The sequence below is a fragment of the Athene noctua genome, chromosome 16 (assembly GCF_965140245.1).
Source record: "Athene noctua chromosome 16, bAthNoc1.hap1.1, whole genome shotgun sequence".
Taxonomy (NCBI): domain Eukaryota; kingdom Metazoa; phylum Chordata; class Aves; order Strigiformes; family Strigidae; genus Athene; species Athene noctua.
This window is the reverse complement of record NC_134052.1, coordinates 1,009,757-1,033,679: the sequence shown is the minus strand read 5'-3', so window position 1 is coordinate 1,033,679 and position 23,923 is coordinate 1,009,757. Positions and strand designations below refer to the sequence as shown.

The 23,923-nt window shown below is 55.4% G+C and overlaps 1 protein-coding gene across 9 annotated transcripts in view; it reads left to right on the top strand.

Annotated features, from left to right (window-relative positions):
• The window catches only part of DLGAP4 (DLG associated protein 4), a 180,242-nt gene that overhangs the window by 100,158 nt on the left and 56,161 nt on the right, over positions 1–23,923 (top strand). For 4 of the 9 annotated variants that reach the window (XM_074920639.1, XM_074920640.1, XM_074920637.1 and 1 more), the window contains 5 exons: positions 8,792–9,834; positions 11,233–11,403; positions 17,148–17,365; positions 20,662–20,776; positions 23,726–23,776. In XM_074920639.1, coding sequence (XP_074776740.1) covers positions 8,884–9,834; positions 11,233–11,403; positions 17,148–17,365; positions 20,662–20,776; positions 23,726–23,776 — 1,506 coding nt within the window. In that variant the 5' untranslated portion in view covers positions 8,792–8,883. Of the gene's footprint in view, positions 1–8,791; positions 9,835–10,468; positions 10,509–11,232; positions 11,404–17,147; positions 17,366–20,661; positions 20,777–23,725; positions 23,777–23,923 lie in introns of those variants that run through there. The other 5 variants (XM_074920643.1, XM_074920644.1, XM_074920641.1 and 2 more) reach the window with 5 other exon arrangements.

Sequence of the window (23,923 nt, the reverse complement as noted above, 5' to 3'; positions counted from 1 at the left end):
TGTCCTGGGGCTCGAGCCTGTTCAGAACAGGCAAGGAGAAGCCCCTGTGGAGCAATGGTCCTCTGGCTGCTGCCCTCTTCATGTCACAGCAACAGGAGAGGAATTTCTGTGGGGAGATGGGGATGGACCCATGGCCAGTGTCTCCTGGGCAGCCATCCTCTCAAGGACACAGTGCATGGTGGAGCACCTCCAAGGGGGCATGGAGCTAGTCTCCAAGGGTGGAAAGGAAGAAGGAGATCTGTTCTCCATGTGCAGGGTGGATAGGACATGACATCACAGGCTGGAGCTGCCACCAGAGAGATCCCAGAGGGATAGTAGAAGCTTCAGAGCTTTATAGGATTGCAAAGAAAGAAGACATCTCCAGGACAGCTCATTAGCTGCTGCCCTGGTGCTGCCCTGGGTGACATTTTGACAGACTTCTTGCTCACACTTTCTGCCAGGAGTTACAAACCATAATTTGAAGGACTCACCAAACACTGTCTGGCTGGGCGACTGGCTGGATGGACAGCTGGGCAGGCATGTGAGAGTGAGGACAGGACATATAGCTAGGAAACCATTCCTTTGCTAGTCTTTATACTGCATTGCAGCTGTCTGTCTCCTCTTACAACATCCAGTTCCTTTTGGTTACCTCCTGCTCTGCCCAGAGTTTGAGCCAGCTTAATCTCTTTGCTGTTAAAAGGAGAGAGAAAAGCAAATATTTGCAGTCACTGAAGTATCTCTTACAGTAATGGAGGCTGTTCAGCTCACAATGAAGATGTGATTCAGTCTTCCTGAAGTGGAGTGAACCATCTCCGAGCAGCTTCGGCAGCCCCCGGACCGACCCCATCTCCCACTCACAGTAGATGAGCACAGCAGCTGAGGGTCCTCCAGGAGGGAAACACTGGCCGCGCTGAGCCAGGGCAGGAGAGGAGTCCCTGAAGAGCAGGAAGCTTCTTCAGGCAAGGCTATCACCTCCTGCATATAACAACCAGTGCAAATAAGAAAAGGTGACGGGTCATAGTGGTAGGCAACTCCTTTCTGAGAGATATAGAGGCAGCCATGTGCCAACCTGACACACTCTCTAGAGAGGTGTGGTGCTTACTGGGGGCTTGAATCAGAGATGTCACCAAGAGATTGCTGAGCCTCATACAGCCCACTGACTATTATCCACTGCTGTTGTTTCTTGTGAGCACCAATGTTAGATCCAGGACCAGTCTGAGGAGATCAAGGGCTACAGAGCCCAGGGAGCAGCAGTAAGGAACTCTGGAGGGCAGGTACTTTCTTCATCAATCCTCCCGGTCAAAGGGAAGGGGTTTGAAAAGACCAGTCGAATCTGTCAAATCAGCAGTTGTTTACAGGACTGGTGCCATAGCCACAGGTTCAGCTACTTAGACCATGGGACTCACTTTGAGAAACCTTATCTACTTCAGGCTGATGGCATCCATCTGTTAGAGAAGGGGAAGAGCATCTTGGCCATAGGCTTGCCAAGCTGGTGAAGACAGCTTTAAACTAAATTCACCAGGGGAGGAGAACCTCAAACCATCCCACTCCTACCAACTTGATATCTGTGCCAGCAATAGATGCCCAGAACCTGGAGAGGGATCACAGGTCAGCAGGAGAGCACCTGAAGAGGAGCACAAAGGAATTCCAGCCAGAAAGTCAGCCTCACTGGGGGCTCAACTTAAAAGCTTCTGTGCAAATGCATGTAGCATGAGGAATAAACAAGTGGAGCTAGAGACTCAAGCATGCCTGCAGGGCTACAATCTTATTGACATGTGGTGGGAGTGTTGGAACGGAAGGATGCAGACTCTTTAGGTCGCCCTCTATGTCAATGACCAGCTGGAGTACAGAGACTTCTGCCTGGGGATGGATGAGGAGCCAAACAAGAGCTTGTGAGTCAGGATTAAAGGGAAGGCAGGGACAGATGTTAAAGTGGGGGTCTGCTGAGGCTATCTGACCAGGAAGACTGAGCAGATGAGGCCGGCTATAGACAGAAGCAGCTTCACATTCACAAGTCCTGGTCTTTATGGGGGACTTCAACCACCTGATACCTGTTGGAGGGACAACACTGAAGTGCATAATCAATCCATGAGGTTCCTGGAATGCATTGATGGTAGCCTCCTCCTCCAAGTGATAGAGGAGCCAAGGAGGAGAGGTGCTATGCCGGACCTTGTTCTCAACAACAAGGGGGGGCTGGTGAGGAGTGGGAAGCTCAAGGGCAGCCTTGGCTGCAGTGACAATGAAATAGTGGAGTTCAAGATCCTTAAGGCAGTGAGGAGGACGCACAGCAAGCTCGCTAACATGGACTTCAGGAGAGCAGACTTTGGCTGCTTCAGGGATCTGCTTGACAGAATAACATGTCATAAAGCCCTGGAGGCAAGAGGAGCCCAAGAAAACTGGTCGATATTCAAGATTCATCTCCTCCAAGCTCAGAAGCGATGCATCTCAGCAAAGAGAAAGTCAGGTAAGAACGCCAGGAGGTCTGCAGGAATGAACAAGGAGTTCCTGGACAAGGTCAAACACAAAAAGGAAGTCTACAGAGCATGAAAGCAAGGACAGGTAATCTGGGAGGAATACAGAGAAACTATCTGGGTAACCAGGGATCAGGTTAGGAAAGCCAGAGCCCTAATAGAATTAAATCTGGCCAGAGACATCAAGGGCAACAAAAAAAGAATTTACAGGCATGTTGGTAATAAAAGGAAGGTTTGGGAAAATGCAGGCCCTCTCTGGAAGGAAAAGGGAGACTAACGCATGGGATATGGAGAACGCTGAAGCAGTCTGACTTTTTTGCCTCAGTCTTCACCAGCAAGTGCTCCAGCCACACCACCCAAGACAGAGGAGGTGAAGCTGGGGACTGGAGAAGGAAGAACCACCCACTTTAGGAGAAGATCCAGTTTCAGAACATGTAAGGAACCTGAAGGTGCACAGGTCTCTGGGACCTGATCAGATGTATCTGAGGGTCTTAAGAGAATGGGCAGATGAAGTGGCTAAGTGGATAATCTATCATATGTGAGAAGTCATGGCACTGTGGTAAAGTTCCTGCTGACTTGAAAAAGGGAAACATAAGCCCCATTTTTAGAAAGGGAAACAAGGAAGACCTGGGGAACTACAGGCCAGTCAGTCTCACCTCTGTGCCCAGCAAGATCATGGAGCAGATCCTCCTGGAAAACATGCTAGGGGACATGGAAAATGAGGAGGTGACTGGTGACAGACAACATGGCTTCACTAAGGGCAAATCACACCTGAAAAATTTGGCGGCCTTCTGTGATGGTGTTACAGTGCTGGTGGACAGGGGAAGAGCAACTGACATCATCTACCTGGACTTGTGCAAAGCTTTGGACACTGTCCCACATGACATCCTTGTCTCTAAATTGGAGAGAAGTGGGTTTGATGTTTGGACCTCTTGGTGAATAAAGAATTGGCTTGACATTCACACTCAGAGAGCTGCAGTGAATGGCTCGATGTCCCTTGATTGAGTGCACCCTCAGCAGGTTTGCTGATGACACCGAGCTGTGTGGTGAGGTGACACGCTGGAGGGAAGGGATGTGCCATCCAGAGGGACCTGGACAGGCTGGAGAGGTGGGACGGGCAAACCTCATGGAGATCAACAAGGCCAAGGGCAAGGTCCTGCACATGGGTCAGGGCAATCCCCAGCACAAACACAGGCTGGGGGATGAGTGGATTGAGAGCAGCTCTGAGGAGAAGGACTTGGGGGTGTTAGTGGATGGAAAACTGACTGTGAGCCAGCAACGTGAGCTCACAGCCCAGAAATCCACCCGTGTCCTGGGCTGCCCCAGAGCAGTGTGGGCAGCAGGGAGAGTGGGGGGATTCTGTTCCTATACTCTGCTCTCTTGAGAACCCCCCTGCAGTGCTGGATCCAGCTCTGGGGGCACCAACATAAGGAGCACATGGACCTCCTCGAGCAGGTCCAGAGGAGCCCACAAAGATGATCAGGGACTGGAGCACCCCCCTGTGAGGACAGGCTGAGAGAGTTGGGGGGTTCAGCTGGAGAAGAGAAGGCTCTGGGGAGACCTTAGAGCAGCCTCCCAGGGCTGAAAGGGGCTGCAGGAAAGGGAGAGGGATTCTTGATTCAAGACTGTAGTGATAGGATGAAAGATAAAAGTTTTAAACTTAAAGAGCATAGATTTAGATTAGATATAGGAAGAAATGTTTTACTGTGAGGGTGGTGAGGCCCTGGCACAGGTTGCCCAGAGCAGCTGTGGCTGCCCCCTCCCTGGAAGGGTTCAAGGCCAGGTTGGACGGGGCTTTGGGCAACCTGGGCTAGTGGAAGGTGTCCCTGCCCATGGCAGGGGTGTTGGAGCTAGATAGTCTTTAAGATTCCTTCCAACCCTAACCGTTCTGTGATTCTATGATTTGAGCTTTCTTATCTGCTTGGTGTCTGGAGGTGCAGATATGTTTTGCAGGAGGTGCTGCTATAAGTCAATTCAGTACAACCACTCTGAGCCTTCAAAAAGGCAGTACAAGTGCTGCTGTTGTAAACTCTGCTCAAGGGGAAGGTGACTCCAGCTGCTGTTCAGAGTGGTTTGGGACAAACAAAACTGCCATAAATCAGGTGAGGTCATCCACTGCACCTCAGAGACCTCTGAGCATCAGCAAAGCCACTGGGAAGAGGAAGGGCAACCCTGAAAAAACACAGGCTGAGGGAGAGGAAGGTAATGGAGCCATGCAGCAAAACCAGCCCCTTCCCCTGGGCTTAGGGATTCATCCTCTCTGTGCCCTGACAGCCCCTCTATGACCGTCTGCTAACCAGGGTCTTCTCCTGCTGACGACTGCAGGTGCCCTCCCTGTGGTCAGGGGCTGTCCACCTCCTTGCCATGGTGCCTGACTCAGGTGGGGGGACACAGCAGGGGCAGCAGACAGCTGTCGTAGACACAGCCCTGACCTAGACTGCAAGCTGCAGCATCATGGATTTGTTAGATTTAATTTCAAGCTTTTTCATCCTTCCAAATTAAAAAGATTGTGCAGAAGTGGTTTGTTGGGTTTTTCCCTTCCCTGACCCCACATCTCAAGAAAGTGCCAAGGATTGTAAAGAGTAATTGAAATGTAATGAAAACAGTTTAATCCGTCTTAAAGGGTAACCAGCTCACAGAGAATACAGTCAACACAGCACGGTGGGCACCAGGGGCTGGGGGAGCCCTGGCTGTCCCACCAGCCCTGACCCAACACATGCTCAGCAGCAAGGCTGGTGCCCCACACTGTGCCTGGCCGTCAAGTAAAGGGAAGCCCAGAGCAAGCAGGACAGGCAGGAGAATCAGGACCTGTTGCCAACCCTGCAAGAGCTCACAGGAGGAAAAGGGAGCAATAAACTATCTGCCATATTGAAGTGAGTGGCCACCCTTGGCAAGAGCACACCAGCCTAAGAGAGAGGGAGCTCCCTGCCCTCCCCTGCTCCCTGCCTTGTCATCCTTTCTGCTCCATCCCCACCACAAACTTCACTTTTCCTCTCTTCCTGCTTGTCCCCACAGCCCCTCAGTCACTCCTCCCTGCCCCTCTGCTTCTTGAGCTGTCCTGAGCCAGTTCAGGCCCCAGCCCCAGCTCTTCCCTTGCAAGCCAGGCTTTCATTGCATTTCATTTGTTTTCATTTAATTTATTTAATTTCATTTCCCTGTTTATTTTTAGTCCTAGGGCAGTTTTACTTTATTCTGGAGCCCAGTGAACACAAAAGCAGTGATGCTGATGTGCTTTATGGCAAAGGAGTCACAGGGCTGAAGTGTCTCTCAGGAGTGCCTGGGAGACTTCTATTTCAAATATTGATTGCCCTTTGTAGGAAAAGACGTATTTGCTATCAATATCCGGAGTCATCCCATTATAATTAAATCAGCGCTGTCTTGTTTCCTTAGGGACTGTCTGACTCCTGTAGCGTAAAGTGGCGGGAGAAGCACAGCGTCCATCAGAGCCAGGGTGGCCTCAGGCACCTGAGCAAAGGACCTTGCTGGGAGTCTGGATCTGGCACATAGAAGGAAAGGAGAAAGAGGCCACAGTGGGCAGAGCTGAGCCTGGGCAGATCGGGGTGATATTCAGGGAGGATTTGGGCTCCCCACTACCTGTGGGGCTTCCCCTCCAAGTCGAGCAGGGTTGAGCTTACTCGTTCATGGCCAGATGGAATGTAAAGGACCAGATGGATGGCTCAGTCTAGAGTCTGCCCTTCTACACCTCGTCCTTCTCTTCTGTCCAGAGGGTTTCCTTTGAGAACATCTCCTGGGCCTTTTTGTCACTGCTCCTTAACCACTGCACGGATGCCAGCTTGCACAAAGCAGAAGCAGGTCTGCTTGGCACATCCATGAGTGGCACTTCTGTGGCACTTCTCCAGCCAGCACCTGCTGCCGCTCCGCCAGCTCACATGAGTGCTGTCCCATGGGCAAGGGGCTCCACAGAGGCTAGTGCACCTAGCTGCTGAAGAGCACAGTGAGAAAAGGATGGCACCCACAGTGACCATGAGCAGCTGGACACGTCAAGTCTGATATTGCATTGGGTGTTTTGGCAAGAAGGGAAGGTTTGATATCAAAGTTCCCCCAGCTCAGGCCAGGATAACAGTCATGTCCTCATCCCCAAAATGTATGGACACTGTCCATGTGGTGAAGAGGCCTGGGGGGCAAATAATCTCTCCCACACCACCAAAGCCCAGACCACAGGGCAGGACACCAGGCTGTAGATGATGGCATCTGAACCAGCTGCAGGGCCCAGGTCAGCAGCAGGTCAAGAGGACCCACCCCGTGTCCGTACACAGCTTCTCCTGGTGGGTTTCAGGACAGGGCCAAGCAAGCCTTGCGTAGGGCCACAGGATCTGCTGGGGACAAGAGCCGTGCAGGTTCACATGAGTTCTGGGGGCAGCTGGCAATGCCTAGAAGTGTGCTTGGCTGAGCTCAGCACAGGAAAGCTGGCAGGACCACCCCGGAGCAGGATTTGCAGGAGCAGAAGTCTCTGTCGAAGCAGCGTGGGGAGCCCAGGCTGTGTCACCTGCTGCCTGCAAACCACAGGTTTACAAAGGCCGGCTTTGCTTTGCCAGCCCCGTGGAAGCAATGGAGTTAGATGGAGACTTTTTAAAACCCATCAAGCTATGGAATACATGACACTTTTTTTTTTGTGCTTCCAAACAATTATTTAAAGCCCCAGATGCTTTTAATTTTTAATACATTTTCCCTGTGTGAGGAAGAAAAACAAGCCTGCCAACTCCTATTATCCTTCAGTGATTGCTGACTCCACTCCCTGCACCGGTGGGGTCCCGGCTATTTTCGCTGACCAGACTGGGTGCAGGAGGGCAGGCTCCTTGGGAAGACCAGAGTCAAAACTGTGGCTGAACAGGGAGAACCCAGGAGCCCAGACTACCAGCTCTGCTTGTCACAGAGACACACCATTATCCTACTTGTTCTCTAGGAATAATTCCCCCTTCCAGGTGTATATTGGGGAACACTGGATCATCCTCCTGTTGGAAAATGGCTCTTCTGCACAGACCCTTGTTGTCCCAGGTCCCAGAGCAGCCATTCAGACATGTGTACATGTTTTGGGGCCCTGGTCTTTGGAAAGGTAGTCTAGGATCTCATTCTCTGGATTTTTACACCCATAGGATACCTCAGTGTTTGCTAGTTGCCTTTAAGAGATGCAAATGACAACAAAAATGAAATAAGAAACTAAACTAAAGGGTAAAAGGAAGTAAGAATTTGTTTACACACTACATGATTTTAAATAGGATTTAAGTATGGAAAATCAACTCATTGACTGACAATTCATCTATATGTTCATTGATTTTCTTCAAGCAGTCCCCAAAATTTTGTCTTTTTTTCCCCATATAACCCAGTGCAGCTGAGGATCCCTCTGAGCCAAGCAGGATGAGGTAAGCACACGTGAGAAACCTTCAGTGAGAAGCTCCCCTGCCGAAGGGGATCCTCTGTGTCCGGCTGCCCCCCTTCACCACCCGCAGGGATGCCTGTGCCAGCTGAACGGACCACAGATGCCCAACCTCAGCCCCTTGCTGTGGCAGAGGAGAGGCAGAGGCCAGGCTCAGAGGGTGGCACAGCTTCCCCAGGAGCGAAGCAGCAAGGCAGGAAAGATCAGCTGAGCAGCAAACAGCTTCTCAGGTCAGGCTCTGAGTGTTCAGAAACACCTCTGTTCTCATCATAGCTACTGAAACAATTTCCTCTGGGGTAAAACATGCCATAAACCAGGGGACTTGTTAGAGAGGCGATGTTTGACATCATATCACATTAGCGCAGCTGCACGCAACACACAAAGCAGGGCTGCCAGCCCCCTTCTGAGATCCAGTAAACACAGAAACACAAAGCATAATGCAGAAGATGGCATGCTCGGCTCCAGACTTCCCTTGGCTCAGTCAAGGCCCGTGTGCAGTGTTTGACAGCAGATTTTTATCCAGCCCCCTGAAAAAATGGGGCAGGAGCAGTGATTTGCTGGCAGCACCCCTGATAGCCTTTGTTATGCTGGCTGGGGAAGGGACTCTATTAAATAAACATGTGCAGGCACCAGAAAAATAGCAGCAGAATTATTGAAGCAGCCTGTGGTTGAGCACTGAGACACAAATGCACTTAAACTGCAGCTAGAAAGAATGAATCCTTCCCTGCCTCTGCTCCTGTACCCTGTTCTCTCCAGCCCCTGGTCTCATGCCCCTTCTTCTCCTCCCCTTCCCTGTCATCTCCCCCATCCTGCTTCTCTCCTTTGTCCCTTAACCTTGGTGGCATTTGCTTTTAGAGCTGGGACAGCCCTCGCAAGGACGCCCCAGTGAGGAGTGGGCTGCCAAAGAGTTCTCGGCAGGCTCTGAGCATCTGTCCTCTTCCTCCAGGTGCAGGGAAGTCTGCGGGGGAGGAGGGTCAGCACTCCTGCAAGGGCTCTGCCGCACCATCCCTGAGCGATGGTCTAGGAAACACTGGGACCATGAAGGGCTTAGGAGATAACAGAAGCCGCCACCTCTCTGATAACCTGGACTCCCCTCAAGACTCTCTTTATGCCCCCCAGGACAGGAACCCATATCTCCTCAGCCCCACTGACTCCTTCGCCATGGACCCTCGATTCCCAACCCAGAACACCCTCCATGGAGACTGTCTCCTTCCACTCAACAATCAGATCTCCAACAGCAGCACTTTCCCCCGCATCCATTACAACTCCCACTTCGAGGTCCCAGACGACAACCCTTTTCCAAGCCATGCCCAAGCCACTAAAATCAACCGCCTGCCTGCAAACCTCCTTGACCAGTTTGAGAAGCAGCTCCCCATCCACAGAGACGGCTTCAGCACCCTCCAGTTTCAGAGGAGCGATGCGAAGCACCGGAGCGAGAGCCCTGGGCGCATCCGGCACCTTGTCCACTCTGTCCAGAAGCTTTTTGCCAAGTCCCAGTCTCTGGAGGGCCCCACCAAAGGCAACGTGAATGGCAAGAAGGGGGGGGATGATCCCAAGCAAAACCGGAGGAGCAAGAGCAAAGACCGAGCTAAGACCTCCGAGCCCAAGCGCAGGACCAGATCCAACATATCAGGCTGGTGGAGCTCAGATGACAATTTAGACAGCGATACCTGCAGCTACCGCAACCCAATGGGCCTCATGACACTGGGCCGGCAGCCAGACCACAGCCAGCCGAAGTATTTCATGCACGCTTACAATACCATCAGCGAGCACATGCTGAAATCCTCCAAGAGCAATAACGACCTCAAGGTCACCCCTTGCACCAATATCCCCATCAACAATGACTCCAACTACATTAAGAGGGGCTCCTGGTCCACGCTGACACTCAGCCATGCCCGGGAAGTATGCCAGAAGGCCTCCGCCACGATCGACAAAGCCTTGCTGAAATCCAAGTCCTGCCATCAAGACTTGGCCTACCACTACCTGCAGGTGGGTGCAGCGGGGGGAGTTATGGCTTGCTCCATGCAGGGAGAGTGCAGGAAGACAGGGGAGACCCTCTCAGTAGGCGTCCTATTGCCCAGTAGACCTTATCAAACAGCTCCAGATGATTTAGCTGCCACCTCAGCTCACATTGCCAGGAGACAGCTGAGGGAGGTTAAATTCACCAAGACCCCAGAAACAGGCCACCACACCTCCTGCAGGGACACTGGTGCTGATGGGGTCCAGCTCCCCCAGCTGCAGCGCTGCCCCAAGGCCCCCCAGCCCCTGTGCTGGACCATGGTAATGTGGAGAGGAGGTGATGTGCCCACACCACAGCCTTGGCACCCTCTGCTGTGATCCCCATTTGCTGCAGAACCCCAGCACCCCCCGCTGCCCACCCAGACCCTGAAGATGCTGTGGTGGGGTAGACTCCTGGACAGCCAGGCACGAAGCTGCCCACACGTAACTGTTTCCACTCAGTGCCCAGGCAACTGGGTATGCTGAGGAGCCATGGCTCACATCCCACCCGGACACAGCTCCCGGCCTCTGGCCAGGCACTGCTGCCCTCCCGCGGTCTGAAGGTCACCAGTAATAACTAATATTAACCCTTTATATCCACGCATCGCAAGGATGTGCCGGCGTGCCCAGTAAGCCCCGCTCTACAGAGCTTCCCTGGAGCGCTGGTAGGACCTGCAGCTCCGCGGGGCATGGCTGCCTTTGCTGCTCACCTGGATGCAGGGCAGGGCTGTGGGGCCAGGAGGGCAGTGCCAGCTGCCCCGTTTGCATGGCAGAAGCCTGCATGGCTAATGCTGGTTTGAACCACACCCCCGTCACCAAGAGCACCAGGTCACTGGTGGTTTCAAAAAGCGGCGCTTGAAGAACATAAACCTGGTTGTGCCCTAGATAGAGGAATGAAGATAAATAAGCCAGGCCTGGATGGAGGGAGGAGGGGACTAGTCTATGTATGTAAATCTCCAGCATCCTTTTTAATGTAAAGGTGTCATGGGCTCCCCTGGCTGTGGCCAGTGGGCTTAGAAGCTTTAAAGAGCAATGAATTACTGAAGCACACTCTGCTTTCAATACCTTGCTGGCCACGGATGCAAATCAAATTTCAGGGGGACTTTTTGCGTAAGGAACATCATCAGAAAAAATGTTCTCGGCCTGGTTTCTTTTTCTTTGCCCCTTTCCTTTCAGTTAAGGTTAGGAGGTTAAAGAGCTACAGACAAAATACCCGCTGGCACTGTTCCCCCTCTGGGTGCGGTCGCAGAGCCCAGCGCGGCAACCCCGGGCACCAGATGCAACACCCAGAGCCCCTCACCTCACCTCCCGGGGTGTGGCCATGGCTGGGGTACGAGACTGCCCTGCTCATTATTCCCCACCATGTAATGAGCCTCCGTTTCTCGACAGCCTGACGGAGGGCTGTGGGCACAGCTGGGTGGCGTGAGCCCAGCCAGCAGCTGGGCAGCCCCACCACTTGGCTGGGAGGACACGGGTGCCGCCCCGCTGCAGCCGAGCGAGCCCCCACGGAGGTGGGACCAGCCCCTCAGCCCTGGGCCGACCGACGCAGGCAGCGGCCAGGTAGGGATCTTGTTTTGAGGGGAAGCTTTTGCCCAGCTCCCTCCCTGCCCTGACCCTCCTGGGACCATCGGACGGGGTTGGCAGCCAGTGCCACCAGACTTGGAGCGGGAGCAGCCTGGGTAGAGAGCAGCTGGCAGCTGCTGGCAGCATGGCTGGAGGGGCACCGGGGGACGCTGGGGTGTGAGCGGCATCCTGAGCACCTGGGGCAGCCCCCATGGCTGGCAACATCTCACCAGCAAAGTCAAGACCCCAGGCACCCAGGCCAGAAAACATGATGTTCAGTGCCCCCACAAGGCAACAGGTCACAGGTGCTTGGGCTGACCTTGCCCCTAGACAGCCGGTGTGAGCCCGGTGTGCCGGCAGGGCACAGAGCTAGGGCTGGCCGTCGGGATAGGATGGGGTGGTTGTATCCAGACCTCTCCTCGGCACAGGAAGGGGACTAAACTGGCAGTGGAGAAGTCACCTCTGGAGCCCGGTGTGTGGGAAATGTCCTTTTGCAAGGCCATGTGTCCCCTGCCACCCACTCCTCCCTCGAGCAGGACAAGCCCACTCCCTGCTTGTGCCCTGGCGAGGGACCACCTGCATCTGCAGGTGCACTGAGCCCAGTGCCTGGGGAGCACGGAGGCCCTGACCTGCTGCGGGCGGGGTTGCTGCAAGGTAGAAATGCCCAGTGGGTCTCAGAGGTGGAGAAGTGCCCCTCTGACATAAGGGAGGGCAGGAGGAGTGGGATGGGGACAACAGGACACTCCAGCCTCCAGGGTGGGGTAAGCCCCCAGGCTACTCAACTCCTCTGCCCCATTTGCAGTCTCTAGTCTTGGGGCTCATCTGGGACTATTGGGGATCCGTGTGGTGTTTCCAGGCTCAGACCCAGACATAGGAGCTGAGAGTGGGTGATCACCAAGCTCCAGGTCATGTCCTGTCAGGGTGGGGGATTTCTCGGGAGCAGTCCCCAAGGTGACACAGCACTGTCCTTGGAGCACAGTCCCCAGGGAAGGAGGCTGCGTTCCCCGTCCCCTGTTCCCCCCTCCCCATGGGCCCCACATACAGCTGGCAGTGCAAGGGAAGAGGCTGAAAGGTCAGGATCCCAGTGGCCAAGAAGCTCCTTGGAGTGAGTGATGCCCCAGGCAGGGGGTGAACAGGAGCAGGCAGAGCGGAACAGCATTTCTGCCCCTGACACAGACTCAGACCCATGTTTGTGGATACTGAGACCACATCGAAGGGACGGGGAGTGTTGGGGCTCCCAGGGGACAGAGTCATATCACAGGCACCGCTAGCCTGATGCATCATCCAGGTTAGGTGCCCCAACCCCACTTACAGTCAGACTGCACCAAAGTTTCCTTAAACCCCAGTGGCCCAAAAAATAAATTTGTAATCCTGAGTGGGCAGCCTGTCCAGTGCCAGCCACCCCGCGATGCTGGCTGCCCTCACGGCAGCCCCACAGAGATCCCATGGGGCAGGAAACCCAAGCCAGGTCATGCCCAGAGGGTGCCCTGCCAAAAGGACAGATGGACCCCCATAGGCAGCCTGGGCTCCAGCTTTCATTCTTGAGGACGTGCCTGAGACCACACGTAGCCCTCGGGACACCACGAGGGATCCGGCCCTGGAGGGAGCAGCGGTGTACCCACATCAGGCTCAGTCTCTGCGTTGGAGCCTGTCTGCATGGCACATGCATCCCTGCACACTGCGTCCAGCCCTGCGCGTGCCTCGGCGGGTGTATTCATGTGTGTGCATGTCTGTGTGTGCCGGGGTGCATGTCAGAGCTGGCACACGTGTGAGTGGAAACCCTGTTTGCTCTGTGAGTCTCTCTTCCCCCAGACCTCACCAAAACGATGGGAGCAGCACAGCTCTTTCACCCCTGCCCAGCACCCAGGATTGGAGTTTTCCCCTTCCTTCCTCTCTCCTCTGTTAATGCTCCAAGTGACTGGGGAATGTTCCAGTATTAAAGTAGGGGAGAATGCCCCAGGAAGCATTAAAGTAGGGGGGAATGCCCCAGGCAGTATTAAGGTAGGGGAAAACTGCTGTGTGGCCCCTTCTTTCCTTTTCCCTCCACACACAGCTCATGGCATGGAGAGCAGAAGAGCCAGAAGGCACTGCTTCTTTGCAACGTGCAGTGTTGTGCCAGGATGGTGTCAGCGGAGCCCAACTCCCAGGGACCGACATGTGCTTGAATCCCACATGCCTGCACCACGGAGCACTGCACGGACCAAGACCGGTCAGAAAGGAGGATCCGCATCCTGAAGTCTGGCAAAGCATCTCTGCTGTCCACTCCTGTGCAGTCACTAGGCAGGCTGGATCCCCAAGCCCTCTATGCCTGCAGCCACCTACCTACAAGGCTCTCGACCCAGGCATCCTCTTGCTCCCACCCCTTTCACATCAACCTCCATGAGCAGAAACAAGTCTACATCTGGGAGAGCAGCAGGAAGAGCAGCAAGGGTCCCACAGCCTGTGAGGAGCCTCCTGAGCTTCTCTATACCAGGCTCGGGTGCAAGACGAGGCAGCCCTCATTTCCACTTTGTCCTTTCTGTAATACATGGGCTGTGTTCAGAGCCCAGGGTCTCAGCTGCCAGGAAGGTTGCTGCCATCGAGGTTCTGCACTGGCCACGGTCGAGGTCTGTCCCTTGACAAGAGGTGCTCTGGGCTCTTCACCCCCATCGCAGAGCTTCACAGACAGTGGGACAGGCTCTTCGCATCCTCAGGTGCCTGAAGGTGCAGAGAAGCACCCTGGAGGATCCTGAACAGCAGCTCAAGTACCTGCACTGCTTTCAAAGATCCCCAAGGGTACCTACTTGTCTTTTCAGGTGCAGCACTTTTGAAACACTTGTCCTGCACTCTGTCCCATGGGAGCAAGAGCTGTGGGAGCCCCTGTGGACCCTGTGTGCAGACACAGGCAGGACATGCTCCAAACTGGGGCTCCAGATTCAAAGGGTATCATGCCAAGCACCTTCCTTCCCCTTGATGCTGCTAAACTGGAATGTGGAGCGCCTTGTTTCTTGCTGCCTTGCCAAGGCGCAAAGTAGAGGAAGGTCAAGGGAAAGGAGAAATAAGGCAGCTCAGATAGGAGCAGGGGGCTGCCGCAATGCGACAGGGAAGCTGATGGAGGCTGTGCTGAGGAGAGGGACAGGGCCCATATGGGGCAGGCAGTGCTGGGGGATGCTTGGCTCACACTGCTGTAGACAACCTGCACCAGCAGAGACATGCTGAAAACACTGTCCTTGTGTCACTTTTCCTAGAGCCACGTGCCCAAGGCCAGAAAGCAGATGCACAAGCCCAGGCAGAGCTGAGAAACCCAAAGACCCTGTCCTCAAGCAGCGGCATCAATGTGGCCACAAGAGCCTGAGAACTTAATACCTGCCCTGTCCTTGGGTCACTGGGCTGAGCCCAGCACTTCTCACTGCCCCACAAAACACAGCATATGCCTCTGCATATGGCCCCTGCTTGGTATGCTGGCAAGTTCTCACCTCCTTAGCCAGGAGCTGCAGACTCCAGCACCATCTGCCCTGTCGCCCCAGCCCCTTACAGGCCCAAGATCCTTGCAGGCAGGAGGCTGCAACTCATCCCTCAGAGAAGGCAGGCAGCAAAACACAGTTTCAAGTCAGACCTGATGCCAAGCTGGTGAGTATAGCAGGGCCCCTGTCTCATTTAGGAAAGGTCAGAGCCAGCCACTCCAGTGACCTGTGGGATCTCTCCCATGGCACAACTCAGCTGGAGCCACAGGGTCCCTCCTGGCTGGCCTGAGAGCCACCCAGTGCAGGCAGCTGTGCCAGGGCAGAGTGAGCACTCACACCCAGAAGAGAAAGGCCTCCCTGCTCTTGTTTTTGTAGGAACCTGCCAGATAAAACCCAGTAGCTCCTGAGCAGGGCAGTCTTGCAAGCAGCCAGCCCAAAAGCCATTGCCAAGCATGAACCTTGCAGGAGGCAGAGTGAAAAGATCTGGGAAAACCCATGGCAGCAGCGAGTGGGGCCAGGGAGGCCTGGCAGGTCTGCCTCCACCTGTATCTTGCACACAGGCAACACAGTGCCCCTGGCTCCCTGTTCTGTGTCCCCCAATAATATGGGTCCTGGCTCATGAGTGCACATAGTGGCGGGAACCCCATCGCCAAAGCAGTCCCACAGGCTGTTTGGGTTCTGCTCCACATAGTCCTGGGGTCACCCCTTGCCTTGTCCTGAACCCAACCACAGGCTGGAAGGACAAGGGATGAATTCCTGGATCGTTTGGGCAGAAGCAAGGCCTCAGAGTGAGCTAAGCTGTGTGTGTATTGAGCCTGCATCTGGCACACCACAAGCCCTCGCAGGAGAATGAGAAGCCACTACCTGCAGATCTGAAGCTCATCTGAAGATGTTGCACCCCACAAGCAGCAGACGGCACCCTCAGGCTGGCTCTGTCTCCCACAGAACATGCATGCTGTGAACAAGGAGGAGAACAGGAACCACGCAGCGCTTAACAGCTCTGGCTCTTCAGAGTTAGCAACTCAGCTCTGTGCATCCCCAAAGCACTGTATAAACACTGACTGATTAATCCCCCAGCCCCTTCAGGAGTTGGGCAACTCCAACAGCTCCATCCAGCAGAGTCAACGTGGATGCTCTTGGCAGCATGACCTGCACTCAGTACAAGACCCTTTGCTGTTCCCCATGGCTGTCCCCAACCAGCCTGCTTCCCACAGCAGACTGGGAGGCCTTGGGCTGTCCCAGTGTCTGCATGGTTTGCACATTGCTGCGTTCCTCACATCTTCCCTTGCTTCTCCTTGACCATGTCTCCTCAGGTCAAGGGCAGGTCAAAGACCAGCTATAAACCAAGTTAGCCACAAAACAAAGGCTTGCTCCTGGCAACTCAGGTTTCCCCATCTTTCTTGTCGCCTGTCCCACATTGTGTATGTTTCTTATCTTGATCAGTCCAGGGCTGACGTCTGGCTCTGCTGCTGGCCAAGAACCTTGGCTGTGCCTCTGATCACCTACACAAACCCTTTGTGGGACAGGCAGGCAGGGGTGTTCATTACTTCAGTTGCTCAGTGCTTCAGGCCTATAGTGGAAGCATTAGCTTGCCCATCTCTAATGAGGGAACAAGAGACCATGTCTGCCTTAAATTAATTGCAGAGTTGTCATCTCAGTGAAGTTAGAAGTGCTTTTCTTGCACAAGGTACTAATCTCTGCGCAGAGGTCTATGCCTCAGTCTGAGCTGCTCTAGAGGAATTTATGAAGGCCTGGCTTGGTTTGAGAAATTAATTTCAGTCACCGAGAGTCACATTCAACTCAGAAACCTTAAAGACCTAGTGAAGGTCTGGGCTCTGTTCGACAGGTCCTGGTCTAAACCAGCTCTTGATTGCCTTGGCCTGAACAATATGCGCACTTTATGTTAAATGAGTGGGGGCTTTGCATTGAACAACTGTGTGCCACTCCTGTCCCAATGCCCAGCACAAATCTGGTGAGACTCTTCCCTTCCCACTGTGTCTGGCATCGTGCAGCCTGTATCAACTGCGTAAGCATGGTCCGTTGTGAGGTGATCTGCAGTGGTGGTGAGGCAAATGGCTGTGGGTAGATGTGCTAAACCAGAAGCAACCAAACATAGGGCTGCCTGGCATGAACTGGTAAGGGAGGGTTGGAAAGAAATTGCGTGGCCCATTCCCACTATGCTCCAGCTGAGGGTCCAACAGCTGTCCTTGCCACTGATCCCCCCCCAGGCCCCCATGATCCCGCTGGTCCCAGAGGTGCCATCCCTCACGTATGCTCATGCTTCCCTTCCTCCTGCAGGTGCCTCAGGGGGAGTGGAACAACACGCTGTCTCGAGACAAAGACAGCGAGATCCCGTGCCGGCGCATGCGGAGCGGGAGTTACATCAAAGCCATGGGGGATGATGATAGTGAAGACTCAGAAACCAGCCCCAAACCATCCCCAAAAACTGCAGCTCGGAGGCAGAGTTACCTCAAGGCCACCCAACAGTCCCTGAGTGAGCAGAGCACCACACAAAGGTAATGCTGGAGCTCCTCCAGATCTCTGCACAGGGCCCCAGGGCTCACACCAGAAGCAAGTGCTGGGGTTTATCCAGCAGCAGCCGTGTGGACATCCCACCTGGGGACCAGAGCCAGCACAGCTCCTGCACACCAGCTCAGCCTGCCCACAGGCAGACAGATGGGGAGACAAGCAGGACAGGAGGAGATGTGCCAGTGGAATGGAGAGACCCTTCCACCCTGGTGACTCCAAATAGCCCTGGTGTTAGGAGCTGCTCCAAGTCCCTGTCCCCTCAGCGAGAGGGGGGGCACTCCTGAGATGGAGCTGGGTGGATTTCCTCTATAAGCATCTGCTCCTCTGAGGGAGTGCAGAGATCCCAACTCCATGATGCTACTGAGACATGGAAAATGCTCCAACCAGCATGGCTGAGGACACTTGGCACGCAGCCCACAGGCTGCTGAGACTGTGCCATCTGCTTTGCTCCACGGGTGTCCTGGCGACTCTGGGACCAGGCAGAAAGTGCCCCCTTGGCACACTAGGCTGGGTAATACCTGAGGCTGGGAGACATGAGCTGAGAGGTCTGGGACCAGGTATTGAGGGAGGAAGACCCAGAGTGGCTTGAGGCAAATGATAGACAGCAGAGCAAGGGGAACACAGCAAAAGCTTCCTGGGAAAGAGGCTGGTCCTTGCAGGATGGGGTCATCATGGACCCACCTGACCAGGAGTGATGCTGTACAGTGTCCTCACCAGCTGCTCCACTTCCCGGGACAAGGCACCCAGGGGCTGTCACAGACTGTCAGTGCTTCAGATGCTGCCTCTCGGGGGGATGTGAGCAGCACGGAGGGGCAGGAGGAGGCACGAGCCACCACAGATGGACTGCTGATGTTCAGCAGACAGAGCCAGGAGGGAGTGAAGGTGCAGCAGGCAGTGTGGAGATCCCTGACGGTGCCTTCAGATTGCAGACCAGACACTGCTTTCTGTTGAGAGATGGTGACAAAATTATCTGCGGAGCGCCCTGGGAATGCCTGCTCTGAATCCATCCCTGTTCCCTTCATTCCCATCTGCTCCAGGGGGAGCAGAGCTGGGTCCGGGGGTCTCTGATAAGCCAAGTTAGAGACTGAGGTTCTTCCTGTCCTGGGCTCATTGTCCGTTCAGGTCATGTCCATCAGGGCAAGAGGTCAGCCGGGCTGCTGGGGTCCAGCCAGAGCCCACAGAGCTTTGTGGAAGGGGCCAAGTGAGGGCAGGATGTTTGAGCAGGAGGGGCAGAACCGGCCGAGCCCTGGATGCGGCCACAGGGCAGAGGGGGACTCCGGGCAGGGCTGGGCTGCGAGGGCTCGCTCCGGGCACATCCTGCCTGGGAAGGAGGCGGCTCCGCAGCTCCTGGCGCTGCGCCCCGGCGGGGTCATGGCATCCCGGCCTGGCCGTGCCCCCCGCCCCGGGCTGCCCAGGGCTCAGGACAGGCCCGAGCGCTCGCCCAGCCGGCGCCGGAGCATGAGCACGGCTGCCATCTGCTGACCGCCCCTCGCCGCTCCCCCCCCTCGCCCAGGAGCTTTTGGGACGCTGTGGCCCCCTTGGGCGCTGCAGGGCCTCCCTAGGGTGCCCTGGCACAGCCCTGGGACCGCAGCGGGGGCACCCTGCCCTGGCACAGCCCCTCGCCATCATCCTCCACCTCCCCAGAGCTGCCGGGGCCATCTCCGGGCTCCACCAGCCGAGGGGCACCGGACCTGCAGTTTGGGACGGGAGGGACTGGAGAGCTGCAGCCTTAGCCAGGCCAAGGCACAGAGGAGTGAGACACAGTCTGTCCCTGTGAGAGGGTCTCTGCCCTCTGCCCGTCCGTCGCCTGCTTGGTGACTCGGTTTCCCCACGGGCAGGCTGCAGGTGCAGGCCGAGGTGAAGGCAGACGGGGTGGGCACAGGGCCGCTGGCAGGGTTGTTGCCTGCCCCAGGACACAACTGACTCACGGGTGCGTGGTGAGCTCACAGACAAAACCCTCTCAGGTCGAGGGAAACAAGGCAATAAATGAACAGCCCAGGGCTTGGAACACTGCGTTGCCCTTGGCCACTCAGCAGTGGGTCTCCTGGGGGCTGGGTGTCTCCTCCATCACCCCTGGCCGATGAGACTACTCCCTGCTCTCATCATACCGCAGGATAGTCTCAGGAGGTGCCACAGTCCTTTCTGGTGGTCCACACACTGCACAGGGCTCCTTCCCAGCTAGGATGCACCCTGCCCTCAGCTTCACTGTCCCCCAGGCTGCTGAAGGACAGATCTTTGCACCCACAGCCCTGCCAGCTGTGGGGGAAGTGACACCCCAAGGGTCCTCGTAGGGACCATGGTCAATTCAAGAGGGAGAGTCCCCACAGCTGGGGGGCTAACTGTAGCCTCCACTATGCCCCACATGGTCTGTGACAAGGACTCCACACAGGGTCTCATGATGGAACAGAAGAACGGGGCAGTCACATCCTTTCCACATCCCTCCTCTTCCTCCCGTGTCCCTCCCATCCTTCCACATCCCTCCTGGCCCCTGGGTGCTGGGTCTCAGCTGTGGTCTTGGCTGGTTTGGGCTCAGTGACAGCCCTGATCTTCTCCTGATGCAGAGGCTGCTGCTGAGCCCTGGGCATGAGGACAGTGCTTCTTCCAGAGCCTGCAGCAAAAGCTGCTCTGGAAATACCACCCCTCCCTGCTCCTGCAGCACTGTCATTCAGGTTTGGCTCCCCTTGAACTTCTTCCAGATAATCTTTTGGGTTCCTCTACACAAATAATAAGAACAAAAAAATCCTACAGATGTTTCCAATTGCAAAGTCCATAAAATACCATTTAAAAGTAATTTCTCACCCCACACCTCACACCCCCTTCCCACCATTCCAGGCAGGGAAGATCCAGCTTCCCTGACCCCTGGTCCCCAGCACCAGCCTGTGTGAGAGGTGCTCTGTCACCAGGGCTGTGGCTCTGGGGGCTGGGACAGACCCCATGTGCTCACTGGGGTTTGTCTGGACTAACTGGCATCTGCAGTGCGTTCCTGGGGGCAGAGTCTCGTCCCCTCTCCTTCCCCTGCACCCCACAAATCTTCACCCATGTGCTCAAGTCAGGAGCCAGGAAGGTGAGAAAGCGCTTCCTCTACTCCAGAAGCTGCAGCAGGGGCTGAGCGGTGGACTTGGTGCCCAGTGTTGTCTCTGTGCTGCCACATGTGCCTGTGCCTGGCAGAGGGAGCCGCAGCCAGGGGTGCACTGGCTCTCCTGGCAGGGCGGCAGCTCCAGCACAGCCCCAGCGCTGCCCCCACCATGGGGACACTCCTCACACCCTCTCTCTCTGCTGACAGGAGCCTGGACCGCCTGGACTCTGTCGAGATCCTCCTACCTCCGAAGTTCCCAACCTGGGAGGAAGAATACAACCAGATCTCCGACAGCGTCAACGAGTCCAGTTGCATCAACCAGGTGAGATACTGGAGCGCTGTGCCCCCTGCGCCAGCACACCCCAGTGGGAAAGGAGGCCAGCCGAGGGGAGAGAGGGACGTCTTCCTCCAAAATAAAGCACTGGCTACACTCCAGGAATGGCACACACTATTCTCTGGCAGCTTTACCAAAGTATCAAGGCCAGCTCCTTAATTCTGACTCATATTAGACCCCCCCTCCTCTAGCTTTGCCTCCTCTCAGCACTGCTGGTGCAGCTGAAGTCACTCTGCCATGGCCATAGGTGTGGCAGCCCAAAGGAATGCTTCACAGCAATGGGTGAAGCTCAGAGCTGCTCTGAGCACAGGGTCCCACCATGTCACCACCCAGAAGCCACTTGTGAGGCTGCTCGCTCCTGCTGCAAGCTCCTCACACCCACCCAAGCCAACCTCACCTGTGCAAATGGTGGCGTCCAGCCTGGGACCCTGCAGCAGCTCACCAGGGACAGCAACCCTGCTTAGCTCGGCGGACCTCATTCCTCGTGCAGCAGACTGGACCAGGAACAAGACGCCTGTAATTTGGGAGACTGCTATGCCAGCTAGCTGGCGGTGTCTCCCTTGGATATTCCTGGTCCCCTGGGAATGGCAAAGCCAAGGATGCCAGTGAGGTGCTGATGGTGGGTGGCAGACCCCTTGCCACAGGGTGGGCTCATTCCCTGACCCCAACCTCTGGCATGCAGTCAGTGCAAACTGGGTTTAACTCTCTGTCCCACACTATGCCTCCCCTTGGGATTACTCTGGAGCAGCTTGGGGCTTGGGTGGCTCTAAGCCAGCTGCCTCACAGGCCAGGAAACAATCCATGCCAGGATGAGAGGTCCCGTGTGCTTATCTCAGCCGCAGGTTGGGGACCTGTCCTTTTGGTATGCAAGTGGATGTCCCCCGGGCAGCAAGTGAAGGTCCCCACAAGCTTCTCCCAGGTGTTTCTCTGTTACCCTGGGCCTCTGTCATGTCCTGTCTCTGTTCACGTGTATCTGCATGGGAACACATGCACACACGTGCCCCTTCTGCACGGCTCTGCTCTGTCTGTGCGCTATGATCGAGGGCAGCAGCATGAGTCGGGGTTTAAAGCATCACGAGCCAGAGCATTGAAGTGGGTGAGCAGAGTTTTCTGGCGTCCCCTCCCTGTGTGTCGGGCTCCAAGCCCTCCTCTGGCCCAGCCCAGCCTCTCCCACCCCATGGCTGGTTTCTCCTGCTGCCACAGAGCACTGGGAGCCCTTGGTAGAGAGCTCTGGGGAAGGGCATGAGGCATTGCTCGCGGGCATACGTGTTCCTTGTGGTCAGTCTCGTTCCTTGTACATCAACAGCAATGTGCTGGGTGTCTCACTGCAAAGAGAAGAGGTCAGGACCATCATATTCTTGTCCTCTGCATGTAAATCCATGTCTGAAGTCAGGTCTCTGCATGAACACAACAGGCGGGATGACTCTGTGCTCTCTCCCTGTCTAAAGCTGCCATTTAGCAGCTGAGTGCAGCACCCCCATGAAGACATCAGAAGGGTCTTGGAGCTGGAGGGTCTGAGCAGCCCACGATGTGCCAGGAGCTGCCCAGGCAAAACATCTCAGTCCCAGACTGGTAGCACTGTGGTGCTGGGGACATGCCAACTGCCTCAGCACCTGCTCAAGCATGGGGTTGCTGTCGTCACGTGCACTCTGCTCACTTTCTTCCAAATCAGAGAGAGTTCAGTTGCAGCGGGGTGGGGATTTAGAGGACCCCATGAACTGCATATCTGTTGATCGAGGTGGGTGGAGCTGATACAGGCACCAGCGTTTGCTGGTCTCATAGTCTGTTGGGTCTGAGCTGCCCTTTCATCTGGTGTCAGAGGCAGTTTCTCCCCTGCATTCACTTTTGCATGTTCTCCAACACCTTCCTTGTGTGCCCAGCAAGACCCTAGTGTCCTCCCACACACAGAAGCTTCCCCAGCTCTGAAAGGCAAGTCTGCTTTACTTGGTTTTGTCCCAGCTGACCTTCGCCTTACAAACCTTGGAAGTGCAGGGTTCACCGGGGGTGCATGTCAGCATCCACCTGCCACACCAAGGGCAGAGCCAGCTGGTGACCCCCAACACTGCTTATCCATACTTTGAGCTGTGCCCAGCGTAGAAGGGTTGGACCCAGCCCCCAGAGCCAAGCCTCTTCCCTTAGGTACATTTTGAGCCTGGATTCTTCCCAAGATGGGTAATTTTGGGCAGCTTGCACAGGGCAGAGCTCATAGGGTGGATGTGCTCTGCAGACCAGGTACGGAGAGGTGGAGAAGGCATTCCTCCCCACAGGCAGTGCAGTGTCTTTTGGGCGTCTGTCCTTATGCCGAGTGTGTGCCATGGCTTTGCTATAGAGAAAAGGCAGTATTGCTTCTGTGTGGCTTCTTCTTGGCATAGGGACAGAGGAGATAGCAGCGAGGTGGCCAGCCTGACCCCATCAGGGTGAAGGACGGTTTTCCCGACATGGAGAACTCAGATTGTCCATCACCCCAGCTCTGCGGGCTGCACAGGCCCATCACTACTCCTGGCCATTTTGCGAGGTACTGGCCAATACTGGGGGCTTCACAGACGTGCTGACTGGGAGCCACAGCAGCCCTTGTCCAGCAGCCACAGGCAACCCATGTGTGCCAAGGGGTGTCCCCGCATTTTGTGTCACAAGTGTGCCCTGTGTATATATATTGATATATGGTGCATACAATAGGCTGAATGCATCAGCAGCTTCTCTCCATCTGGAGGCGTCCTGTGGAGCTTTGCCATGCCCTGTTTGAGCTGCTGTCTGACAGGCCTGTGCAGCATCTTGCTTGGCATCTTATGAGCTCTGAAGTTTGTACCGAAGTGTCAGCAGCATTGGCCCTGGGGGATGGGCCATCCACTCCCCTTGTCTCAGTCCCTGTGCAATGGCTGTCTGTGTGAGGGGCTCCCCCATTCTTGGCCTTTAACCTTCTCCAACTCTTTCTTCCAGATCTTTGGACCCCCCTCACTTATCCCTCAGATATTTACCCATGGAGAGCAGGTACCGTCCCGCTGGTGTTTCCCCCTTTCTTCATCACGGAGTTTTCTCAGGTCAGCCTGGACACCCACGGCAGGATGTGAGGCAGGCCGTGGGGTCAGTCCACACCGGGACCAGCAGGAGAAGGAGGAGGAGGAGGAAAAGGAGGAG